A 12,093-nucleotide genomic window follows, 5' to 3' on the forward strand; every position below is an offset into this window, starting at 1 on the left:
AGCAGTCTGATTGCCCTGTATTAATTGTCCATTGTTGTGTGACAAATTACCCTCAAAATATAGCAGCTCAAAACAATAAACGTTTATTATCGCACACAGTTTCTTTGGGTCAGGAATTTGGGAGCAGCTGAGCTGGTGGTTCTGGTTCAGGGTTGCTTATGAGGTTGCAGTCAAGATGTTGCCCGATGGTCCAGTGGTTCGGACTCTTCGCTTTCACTGCAAGGGCCTGGGTTCAATCCCTAGTCAAGGAACTAAAATCCCATAAGCTGCACGGTGCTGCCAAAAAAAAAAAAAAATGTTGCCTAAAACTACAGTCACATGAAGTCTTGACTGATGCTAGAGAATCCACTTCCAGGGTGGCTCTCTCACATGCCTAGCAAGTTAGTGCTGGTTGTTGACAGGAAGCCTCAGTTTCTCACTAAGTGGACCTCTCCTTAGGGCTGCTTGAGTGTCCTCATAACATGGCAACCAGAGTTAGTGATCTAAGAGAGAGCAAAATGGAAGCCACAATATCCTAATGACTTAGCCGCCAAAGTCACAAACCATCATTTCTGTATTATCCTACTGGGTCAGATCAGCCCTATTTCGTGTGGGAAGAAACTACACAATGTTATGAATCCCAGGAGGTGGAAATCATTGAAGACCACTTTGGAAACTGGCTATTGTAGCCTGCAGTCTGCCATGCCGTGAGGAAGCCCAAACTAGTGCCTACGGAGAGGCTACAGGGATTCACGAATAGCCCCTGAGACTGCAAGAAGAGAGAGAGAGGCCAGGTTATCAGCCTCCCATCGTTCCAGCGTTAGCCAGCATCTGACCACAGTTATGTGAGCCAGAACTACCCAGCCAAAATTCTCGTACTGAATGCCTAACCCCTAAAAACTGAGAGAAAATAAAATGATTGTTTTTCTCTTAAGTCATTATTTTTGTGGTGATTTGTGTGAATCCTCGATGATTCCCACCTCCCGGTATTTATATCCCTCTGTAGTCTCTTCCCACATTGAACAGGGCTGACCTGACAGAATAGGATAAATGACAATATGAGACTTTCAAGGCTAAGTCATAAAGATACTGTGGTTTCCACCTTGCTCCCTCTTAGATGACTCATTCAGGGGGAAGTCAGTCATGGATATAGAAACACTCCAGAAAACTGTGGAAAGAAGTGAGAAACTGGTCTAAGTCTTAGTCCTCTGTATTAGTTTCCTATTGTTTCTATAACAAACTACCACAAACTTAGTGACTCAAAACAACATGAATTTTGACTTCCCTGGTGGTCCAGTGGTTAAGACTCCACCCTTCAAATGCAGGGGTTGCAGGTTCGATCCCTAGTCAGGGAACTAAGATCCTGCAAGCCACATGGCTGGGCCAAAAAAAAAAAAATTTCTCTCTGGAGGCCCTAGGGGAGAATCCATTTCTTCAACTTTTCTTGCTACTACAGGCCACCCACATTCCTTAGCTCATGACACCCTTTCTCCATCTTCAAAGCCAGCAACACTGCATCTCTTTGTGATTTTCTTCTATAGTCACACCTTCCTCTGAATCTCTTCTTCTGCTGCCCTTTTTCACTTTTAAGGACCCTTGTGATTACATTGGATCCATAGGATAATCTGTTTTAAAATCAGCAGATTAGTAGCCTTAATTCCATCTGCAACCTTTAATTCCCATTTGCTACGTAAACTAACATGTTCACAGGTCCCAGGAATTAGGACACCGACATCTTTAGGAGCCATTATTCCACTGGCCACATTGTCTGGAAGAAAAGGAATGGGCCTGAGAAGGAGCAGCCAGAGAAGGAAGGGGGCCATCAGGAGAGTGAAATATCACAGAAGCCAGAGGAAGACAAGAGTTCCCAGGAAGGAGTGCCCAACAGTGATTAATACTGCTGGGAGGCCAAGCATGATAAGAACTGAAAAATATGCATTGAATTTAGCATCCTGGTGACACTAGCCGTAAGTTTTCAGGGGAGTATTGGGGGCAGGAGCTAGTTTATGGTGTGCTGGGCAGCAAGGAAGAGGTGAGGAAGTAAAGACTGGGAGTGTAAAATCTTCCAAAAAACTTGATTGTAAAGGGATATTTGTTGCAACTTCTAAAATGGGGAAAAGTTTCAATGCAAATGGGAAGGAAGGGGAAGTATAGGTGAGAGGGGTCATCAATAGTTGCTATGTCTGTGAAGTGGGGAGCTCAGTTAGCCCACCAAAGGCTTGGAAAGGAGGGACTGTTGGGTTGATCTGGGCTCAGGTTTCGCCAGGTGGCGCCACAATAGAACAAAGGTTAGGGTACTGTCAAGGGTATGGCGGAGGTGATGGAGCTGGGCGTGTGGGGGAGAGACGGAGAGAGAGAGATCGGCCAGCAGGAGGCGCTGGTGCAGCAGGAGGGAATGGCTGGGCAAACTAGGCGGATTGGAGGTTATAGTCCTAATAATGTCTGAGATAGTAATTTCAGGGAAAACGCGTGGTTCTTGATCGGATCGCAGTATTCGCTGGATTCTCCGATCCTCTGGTTTCTAGTTCATGGATATTCCAAAGTTAGAGCAGGGCTTGGGCGAGAGTAAACTCTATATACTGTTAGCCCGATTAATAAAATTTTTAAAACTCCGGAGACTCCATTACCCTTGAGGCATTGCGGCCACCCCGACTACAATTCCCATCATGCCTGGCAGGCCGTCAAATCAGTAGGTACCCACGTCCCTTAATCCGGTTTTCTAGTCCCAGCATTCCTCAGCAGTTTTCGTACCCAGGCAGCACTTCTGCCAAATCCTGGGAACAGCCAATTGGATCAGGGAGTGTGAGACCAACAGACCAGTCACCCAGCCAGACGGGCGGGAGAGAGGCGTGGCCAAATCCGGCCCCGCCCCTGCTCCGTGGCTGGTTCCCTTCCGGCTGGCGCCTCCGGCGATACCAGAAGACATGGGCAATACTTGGCGGAGCCCTGGGTGGGCGCGGCTCGCGCTCTGCCTCGCGGGCTTAGGACTCTCTCTCTACGCGCTGCACGTGAAGGCGGCGCGCGCCCGGGACCGGGATTACCGCGCGCTCTGCGACGTGGGCACCGCCATCAGCTGTTCGCGCGTCTTCTCCTCCAGGTGCGTGCGCGAGTGAAGCCTTGGGGGACCCGCTGCTCGTAGGAGCGGTGCATGGGGACCAGGTGTGCATGGCGACCAGGTTGCCAGATGAATCTGGGATTGGGGTGCCCGGGGAGCGGATGCACGAAGCCGGACTGCTGAAGGGGACGTTGCCTGGCGAGACGGGTGTGTACGAGACAGGAGTGTGGTGGAGTAGAGGGGTCAGATAGTGCTGGGGACTGGGGTTATTCGAGGGAGAGTGCACGTGAATCCTGATGACAAGGAATAAGTGACCGGGCAGGACGGGGAGGTGGGGTCGAGTGTAGGGACTGATTATGGTCTTTTTAATTTATTTTGATTATGGTCTTAAGGATGGCTTTGCCTGGGGACAAGGTGGCCAGATCTGGCTATGCTTGAGGGTCTAGGTTAGTGGGATGACCTGAAACAGAATAGGGGAGAGGGTGGCCAGGGCGCTGGAGATTTAGGGATCCAGGGCAGAAAGATTCTGCCCTGGTTTCCCAGTCTCTGGTAACTCTGTAAAGCAAGGTGAAGGGTTATACTCACCTTGCCATGTTAAGACTTATTGAAGGTCTAGGATGAAAAGGGGACCTATCGGGGAGCCATGGCCTGGTGTGACCTGGGGATGGGGGAGGATAGGGGCAGTGACATGGAATCCTGTCCTGGCCAAAGAAAGGCTGTTCCTGGAGGCCATTGACCCTTGGACTCATGTGGGGGTTGGGGGAAGGGCTAGAAGGGGAAGGACAGCCCAGATGGCTTCTTGGAAATAACCCTCCCAGGATAAGGCCCATGGCACTCAGTTGACACTCCTAACCTGGGCCCTCCCCTGCACCAGGTGGGGCCGGGGCTTCGGACTGGTGGAACACGTGCTGGGCAAGGACAGCGTCCTCAATCAATCCAACAGCATATTCGGTTGCATCTTCTACACACTACAGTTGTTGTTAGGTGAGCGGCCCTACGCTCTCATGACAGGCCCCTTCCTGTCTTGGCCACCCCAGCCCCATCCCTTGCAATCTTGGTGACCCAGACATCTGATGGCCAACTGCTCATCACTGAGCACCTGGGAGGTGGGAAGCTAAAGGAGTCTTTACTGTCAGAGCCAGAAGGGCCCTTAGAGACTTCATAGGAGCCCAGTTTTCTGGAAAAGACTCAGAAGTTCCTTTCTGGGGGAAAACCAAGGGTTGCTTATCTTTCATCTCATGTAGAGCTCAGCAGGAAAATTCACTATTTGGGTCCCAGGGATCATTGAACAGTTAGGAGAACCAAGGCCTTGGCGGAGCCTGTCAGAGCCTCTCATTTTAGAGACTCTTCCCCAGTAGCCCCTGCCATCTGGGTGGCACCATGGAGTCATGGCGTGTTCTAGAGGTAGCTAGTCCTGAAGCCCATGCCTGAAGCCCATGCCTGACCCTTTTCTGCCTTGCAGGTTGCCTACAGGGCCGCTGGGCATCTGTCCTGCTGGTGTTGAGTTCCCTGGTGTCTCTAGCTGGTTCTGTCTACCTGGCCTGGATCCTGTTCTTTGTGCTCTATGATTTCTGCATTGTTTGCATCACCACCTATGCCATCAATGTGGGCCTGATGGTGCTGAGCTTCCGGGAGGTCCAGGAACCCCAGGGCAAGGTCAAGGGGCACTGAGCCCTCACCCCAAGCCAGGCTGACCTCATCTGCTCTGCTTTGGCTTGTGATCTTTGCCCAAGGAGGCTACGTCTGGATCCTTAGAAGAGTCTGCAACCTGCCCCTGCCATACTCCCACACAGGACAATGGACCAAACATGCCACACTGTTTCCTTCACCTTAGTGCCTCTGCCTCTGTCCCCAAAGACTGGTTTCCAAAGTTCCTGCTATTGCCCAAGGAGGGATGGTTCAGAGCAATAAAATTCCTTAAATAAATTAGCCAAGTCTGAGCCATCTGTCTGCCAGGGACCTTAGTGTTGGGGCTTTCCCAGTCTTTCCTCCTCTGGGAGGGGAAGATGTGAGTCAGAACGAGAGTGGAGGGCCTGCTGGGAAGGGTAGTTAGTCCCTTCTCCAGTATGTGGAGTCAGCAAGACCTGGGGTGCCATCAGCCCCCACTCCCAGGAAATGGGCTGGCAGCATGTCCCTCCTACCCACAGAAGCCAGGCCTTGTCTTCTGGGACAGCCAAGCATGTGAGATCTGCCTTTCTGGTTCTATGCAGGCTTGCTGGGAAGTTCTTCCTGTAGTCTAACCTAACCCCTCCAGCTGCCTTATCTACCACCCCAAGCCAGTCTTGGCAGCCCTGGAGGGCCAGGTACAGGTTGTGTTTTTGTTTTGTTTTTCCCAGTATGTACTAAGCACTTATCCACATGTGACTCACTGTTTAAGACCCTGACATGTCAACTCTTAATCCTTATATCAATTGTATGAGGTAGGTATTATTCTTACAGTCATCCCTTGGTATCCACAGGAGATTGGTTCCAAGACTCACCTACCCACCCCCAAACCAAAATCCGAGAATGCTCAAGTCCTTTATATAAAAGGGCATAGGGAATTCCCTGGCCGTTCAGTGGTTAGGACTTGGAACTTTCACTGCCGTGGGCCCGGGTTCAATTCTTGGCAGGGGAACTAAGATCCCACTGCAAGCTGCGCAGTGCAGCCAAAAAAAAAAATTAATTAATTAAATAAAATGGCGTAGTATTTGCATATAACCTACACACACCCTCCCGTATACTTTAAGATATACTTTTAAGTCATCTCTAGGTTACTTATAATATTTAATACAATGTAAATAGTTGTAAATACAATGTGAATGCTAGGTAGCTAGTTGTTGGTAAGCAGTAAACTCAAGTTTTGTTTTTTGGAACTTTCTGGATTTTTTTTCTTTTTTTTTTTTGGATCTGCAGTTGGTTGAATCTGCAGATGCGGAACCTGTGGATACAGAGGGCTGACTGTATATCTTGATGAGGAGATTGAGGTTCAGAGAGAGAGGCTAAGTAATTTGCCCAAGATCACACAGCTAGTTTGGGGGAGGGGGTTAGGGAGCCCTCAGGACTTGAATTCACCAGGGCCATATGGCTCTGGTGTCTATGTTCTTAACCGGAGCCACAGCTGCCTCTGGGTTGGGGTCAGGGTCCCTGAACAGTCTGGTCTGTTCTGAGTTAGAAGTCAGGAAGAGGAAAAGGATGCATCCTGAGTGTTCCTCCCTCCTAATTGAGTCTTCCAACACCTGTTAGGAAGGTGGGCACCATGTGACCCTGTTTCCCGGGAAGGTAGCAGAGAGGCATTGAGATTTGCTAGTCTCGTAGCCAGCAAGAAGCAGACAGCCTGGCCCCTTGACACCTAGCCCTGTACACCCTGCCTCTGAATCAAACTAGGAGAAGATAAATGAAACCCCTTTGGACCCAGGCCTGGGAGGGAAGCTGAAATGAAGAGTGAGAACTGGGGAAGGCCTGCCCACCATGCCATTCACCTGTTCCAGTAGGACAGCTCCCACGCTTGGGAGCAAGTTTACTCTGCTAGGCTTCGGTCTAAGCACTTTTACACTCAACAGTTTGGAGTTTTTCAGTCAAGGCACAAACGGGCTAACTGTCCAAGGTCACTCAAGTGTTAGGGGGAACTGGGATTTGAACCCAGGCAGTGTGGCCAAGGCTGAGGCCCAGGGAGAGGCGGTGAACAGCCCAGGGTCACACAGCCACAGCCCCAGAGCTGGAAACTGCTGGCTCCCTTCCAGCCCAGGAAAAGCAATGACTCCCGACTCCTAGCAAGTTGGGGGTGGAGCTAGGGAGATCCAGGTGGCTTCTCGGAGAACCAGAGCACAGGCGGCAGAGTGGCTTGGAGCAGCATGAAGGGGAGCTGGGGACCGAGGCTGCTCATCCTGGGAGCCGTGGTTCTTATAGAGGGTGAGTCACCCGTGTTTGCCGGGGAGGCGGTATGGTGGGGTTCGGGGGCTGTCCTCTACCCTAGTAGCCCCCTGCAGCTTGGTGTGTGAGAGAGTGCCTGCCCGGGAGGCCGCAGTCAGCCTGTGGCAACGTAACCGTGTCTGGCTGTGTGTGTTGGGGAGGGGTATGTGGCCACCTGTGTCCAAATGGGTATGATTTCCTTGGGCTGGATTATAGTGTGTGTCTGCAGGAACTGTCATTATGCCTGTGTGTGCGCCCTGTGGCCCCATCTGCCTCTCTACTTCCAGAATGACCTTAGGCAAGTTCTGGGGTTCTGTGGCCTCAGTCTCCCCGCCTTTACATACGTTCCGGTTCTCCTGGAGCAGATGTTCAATGGGTGTGTTTGTGTGTGCCTGTGATGGGGAAGAGGCAGGGCAGGGGACCCTTTGGTAGAGTCTCTGGTGGTTTCCGGAAAGATGGTGGAGCCCGAGTTGTCAGAACAGGGGCGGGGTGAGTCTCGATCTCTTGATGCCCTCCCCAACTTGGACATGACACAGGCCTCTAATTATTCCTCTTAGGTCTCTGCAGCGCAGGGCACAATTAAGCTAATGCTCTTCACATGCACAGGCCGCCTCTCTGACTCAGCAGTTGGGGCAGGAGTTGGGGGTCCTGCGGCCTGGAGGAGGCTTGGCCTGGTCCCAAGCTGAACCCCAGGCCCTGCCGCTCAGGCCCAGGAGTGCTGAGCACGGCTGAGACAGAAGAATTAATGACTGAGTGTACACTCTGAATAGCTTCCAATACAAGCTGTTTCTCGACCTCATATAAATATTTTAATTCTGGGAGGGGCCGGTGAGGTCGCCACAGAGTCATAGCAGCAGCCCACACCAATCCCCCCAAACCTGCCCCCTCCACCAAGGCTGGGCCGGGCAGGTAAGGCTCCCTGCCCCAAGGCTCACCTGTGTCTCTCTCTTCCCAGGTCTTCAAGCAGCTCAGCATGGTAAGTCTGGGGCCGTGGGGCCTGGGCCTTACTTGGGTCTGGGTCGGGCCGGGGGTGAGGGCAGGACAGGGGCCTGCTGTCACCCTGACCCCCGCCTCTCCACAGCATGTGGGCAGCGTGGCCCTGGCCCCTCCACACCTCAGGAGGGCAACACTGTTCCTGGCGAGTGGCCGTGGCAGGCCAGTGTGAGGAGGCAGGGGGCCCACATCTGCAGCGGGTCCCTGGTGGCGGACAGCTGGGTCCTCACTGCGGCCCACTGCTTAGAAAAGTGAGTCACGGCTGTGGTCAAACAGGGTTTCTGGCTTTGGGGGTGAATGATTTGTCCCCAAGCCCCTCAAGACTGAGCCCTGCCCCTAGAGTAACAAAGTACCATTTATTAAAAATATGCCATGTGCCGGGTACATACTATCAAGTTAATCTTCACAGCCCTTCATGGTAGAAGCCTTACAAATGAGACATCTGAGTTGGGAGAAGGATGGACTTTGCTTAAAGCCACAGGTTTTCTGTCCATCTTTCACCCACTTTGTGCTGTCTCCCATGGTGTCACCATCCCCCGTTGCACTCAGTGCCTGGGTCTTGTCCCCCCCACTTCCAGGGCGACAGTCACGGAACTGCACTCCTGGTCAGTTGTCCTGGGTTCTCTGAAGCACGAGGGGCTGAGCCCAGGAGCTGAGGAGGTGGGGGTGACGGCTGTGCAGCTGCCCAGGGACTATAAGCACTACAGCCAGGGCTCGGACCTGGCCCTGCTACGGCTCGCCCACCCCGTGGCCCACACACCCCTCTGCTTGCCTCAACCTGCCCATCGCTTCCCCTTTGGGACCTACTGCTGGGCCACTGGCTGGGATCAGGACAATGACGGTAAGTGCTGACCCAGGCTGGAGCCCAGAGGGGCACTCTGCTTGCCCAAGGTCACACAGCCTCAGCTGCCAACTGTCCACGTTCCCGGTCTCCCTTGCTCCTCCGAGCCCAGACTCCAGCCCCAACCCCCTCTCTTTCACCAGTTCCCAGGGCCCTACGGAATATACACCTGCGTCTGATCAGCCGCCCCACGTGTAACTGTCTCTACAACCGCCTGCACCAGCGGCTGCTGGCCAGCCCGGCCCGGCCTGAGATGCTGTGTGGAGGTCCCCAGCCCGGGGTGCAGGGCCCCTGTCAGGTCTGAGGGGGAGGACAAGGGAAGGGAACAGGAGGGGGCTGGGCACTCAATCCACAGGGACTGGTGGGAAGGAACACACGTAGAGGGTGTCCGCCCAGGGCTGGGGCTCAGGTGTCTGTCCTTGACAACACTGCTTGGCTCCAGGGAGATTCCGGGGGCCCCGTGCTGTGCCGCGAACCTGACGGACACTGGGTTCAAGCTGGGATCATCAGTTTTGCAACAGACTGTGCCCAGGAAGACACTCCTGTGCTGCTGACCGACGTGACTGCTCACAGCTCCTGGCTCCAGGCTCAAGCTCAGGGGGCAGCCTTTGTAGCCCAGGACGCTGAGACCCCAGAGATCAGTGATGAGGACAGCTGTGTAGGTATGAACAGCGAGTGTCAGGAGCGGGACGTGGGGGGACCTCCCCTCAGGGCTGCATGACTTCTGGGCAGCAGGTGGAAGCCACAGTGGAACAAATTTCAGCTCAGAATAGAAAACTGATACAGGGTATCCACACGCTGCCAGGGGCTAATGAGGGGGCTTACAAGGCCCCTTTCAGCCCCCAGGATGGGAACAGCTCCATTTACGGCTAAGAGGCATAGACGCTTTGGAACTTTATGAATTTGGGGTTTAGGTAAGATGAGGAATTTCTGGGATCTGGCTGAAGGTTTTGGGGTAGGCTGCAAGTTTCCGAGCAGGAACTCCATGAGATTGGAGAGGGCAGGGCTCCCGCTCAGTGGGGCATTAATTCTGGCAGTAAGTGACTAACATGCAAACTGCATGCAAAATAATTCCTGAGGCGGAAGCTCTATCTTGATGTTAAGAGAAGCACCGGTGAGCCAGGAGTTCTGGGGCCACTCCAAGCCTAGAAGGGTGCAGACAGGCGGGGTACGGAATGATGAGCAGGCCACTCCCATGATCCTGGACCATCAGAGTTAAAAGCTTAGGCCCTGGATTTTGAATCTCAGGTTGGCTATTTGCCTGTGGTTACTGAGCTAGAAAGTCACGTAACCCCTCTGGAACTTTGGTTACCTTCGGTAATTAGGGCAAGCAAGATTCAACTTAAAAGGATATTGTGAAGATGGTTGATAGCACATGGGAAGCGGTTAGCACGGGGCCTGGCATGCAGTGAGCACTTAGCAGGAAGGCAGATGATGTAATCCGTCTGTTTCAGCCTGTGGATCCTTGAGGAGAGACGGGCCCCAGGCAGAAGCTCCCTCCCCACGGCCCTGGGACGCCAGGCTGAAGCACCGAGGGAAGCTGGCCTGTGGCGGAGCCCTGGTGTCCGAGGAGGTGGTGCTGACTGCTGCCCACTGCTTCATTGGGTGAGTCCCGTCTCCCTTGCCTTTGTGCCCCCACCCTTGCTGGCAGCCGTGCCACCCAGTGCTGTCAATGCTGTCCCTGCACAGGCGCCAGACCCCAGAGGAATGGACTGTAGGCCTGGGGGCCGGACCAGAGGAGCGGGGCCTGAAGAAAGTCACCCTGCATGGGATGTATAGCCACCCAGAGGGGGGCTATGACGTGGCCCTCCTGCTGCTGGCCCAGCCCGTAACACTGGGCTCCAGCCTGCGGCCCCTCTGCCTGCCCTACGCGGACCACCACCTGCCGGATGGGGAACACGGCTGGGTCCTGGGGCTAGCCCACCAAGGAGAAGGTATGTAGGTAGGACAGGGCCACCAGCAGCTGTGCATCTAGCCTAGAGGCCGAGGCAGCAGCTGGGTCTTCTCTGTCACCCTGCAGGCACCAGCTCCCCTCAGACAGTGCCTGTGACCCTCCTGGGGTCCAGGGCCTGTAGCCGCCTGCACACAGCCCTTGGGAGCGACAGCACCCCCATTCTGCCACGGACGATGTGCACCAGTGCTGTGGGTGAGCCGCCCAGCTGTGAGGTGAGCCCCACTCCCCCTGTCCTCACCCCACGGACCCCTCGCACCCCTCGCGCTGCCGCTCATGAACAGACCTTCTGCCAGGCTTGGCCTCAGACCTCTCACCGAAACTCAGCCCTTCTGCCAACTGGCTCCCAAAGAGCCAGGCCCCCAGCCCCGGCCTCAGCCCCCTCTGCCCCGTGAAGCTGCCTCGGGAGGGGAGGAAGTCACCAGTGTCCCTTGACCCCTGACAGGGCCTGTCGGGGGCACCGCTGGTGCAGGAAGTGAGGGGCACATGGTTCCTGGCTGGGCTGCACAGCTTCGGAGACGCCTGCGAAGGCCCGGCAAGGCCTGCCATCTTTACAATGCTCCCCACCTATGAGAACTGGGTCAGCAGTCTGGAATGGCGGGTCTACTTCGCTGAGGAGCCAGGGCCAGAGGCCGAGCCTGAAAGCTGCCCGGCTAACGAAGAGTACGTGGCCCTGGGCCCTCGTGCCAACACTGCCTCCGCAGACACCTTCTCTCTCGACCTGGGGCAGGGCAGGGCAGGGTCTGGCCTGACCCACCTCTAGCTGCCCTGGGTGGAGTGGAGCAGTGGACGGACCCATCTGGATTCAAATTCTGGCTCTTGTCATTGTTTGCCTGGGAGAGCACGCCTCTCAGCCTCTTCGGACCTCACTTTTCTCATCTGTCATGGGGGCTGAGGAGCGCCTCCTTCCTCTTCCTCTAAGGGAGGAAGGGAGGGAAGCTGTGAGGACGAGGCCAGCCCCATCCTCCTTCCTCTCCCTGACAGGCCAGCCAGCCGGCTGTTGACAGGTGGCTGTGGGATGCTGCGGTCACAGTGAGGCAATTCCTGCGTCACTGCCCCTGCCCCTCTGCCATCCCCCCCGACCCTGTCCCCCACTGGGGCAGGCCCGACAGCGCAATGGGCTCTGGGAAGGAGCCTGCCCCGACCGACAGCTGCCCCCGCTCCCCTCTGCAGCACAGGGAGACCTCCCCTGTGGATGCCCCCTCCACGTCCAGCTCTGCGGTCCAACGCAGGCGTCCCCAGCTTTCCCTATTCATCATCCCCTCAAGATACAACCACACCAGCCATGTACTTTGAAAATTTCTTTTTTTGGGGGGAGCAATTTTCCTGTTTTTTTAAACTTAAATAAATTGTTACAAAATAGACTTTAGAAAATAAATTACA

The 12,093-nt window shown here is 54.4% G+C and overlaps 2 protein-coding genes across 3 annotated transcripts; both read left to right on the forward strand.

The window, feature by feature from the left end:
* Nucleotides 1-2,735: 2,735 nt before the first annotated feature.
* On the forward strand, nt 2,736-4,965 carry VKORC1 (vitamin K epoxide reductase complex subunit 1). Of its 2 annotated transcripts, XM_027126325.1 has the most exons (3): nt 2,762-3,076; nt 3,909-4,018; nt 4,497-4,965. In XM_027126325.1, exons 1-3 carry the CDS (start codon nt 2,904-2,906, stop codon nt 4,703-4,705), a joined length of 492 nt encoding a protein of 163 aa, XP_026982126.1. In that variant the 5' UTR covers nt 2,762-2,903; the 3' UTR covers nt 4,706-4,965. The 2 variants fall into 2 exon arrangements, with proteins under 2 accessions (XP_026982127.1, XP_026982126.1); XM_027126326.1 differs by lacking the exon at nt 3,909-4,018 and having other exon boundaries at nt 2,736-3,076; nt 4,497-4,963.
* Nucleotides 4,966-5,993: 1,028 nt separating this feature from the next.
* PRSS53 (serine protease 53) lies at nt 5,994-12,074 on the forward strand. The gene is made up of 10 exons (XM_027126324.1): nt 5,994-6,925; nt 7,881-7,901; nt 8,007-8,169; nt 8,497-8,759; nt 8,903-9,057; nt 9,202-9,421; nt 10,214-10,364; nt 10,449-10,693; nt 10,780-10,925; nt 11,156-12,074. Exons 1-10 carry the CDS (start codon nt 6,868-6,870, stop codon nt 11,471-11,473), a joined length of 1,740 nt encoding a protein of 579 aa, XP_026982125.1. The 5' UTR covers nt 5,994-6,867; the 3' UTR covers nt 11,474-12,074.
* Nucleotides 12,075-12,093: the final 19 nt, after the last annotated feature.

The sequence above is a fragment of the Aethalodelphis obliquidens genome, unplaced genomic scaffold (genome assembly GCF_003676395.1).
Source record: "Aethalodelphis obliquidens isolate GAN/ISIS:26980383/991018 unplaced genomic scaffold, ASM367639v1 scaffold30, whole genome shotgun sequence".
Lineage (NCBI taxonomy): Eukaryota > Metazoa > Chordata > Mammalia > Artiodactyla > Delphinidae > Aethalodelphis > Aethalodelphis obliquidens.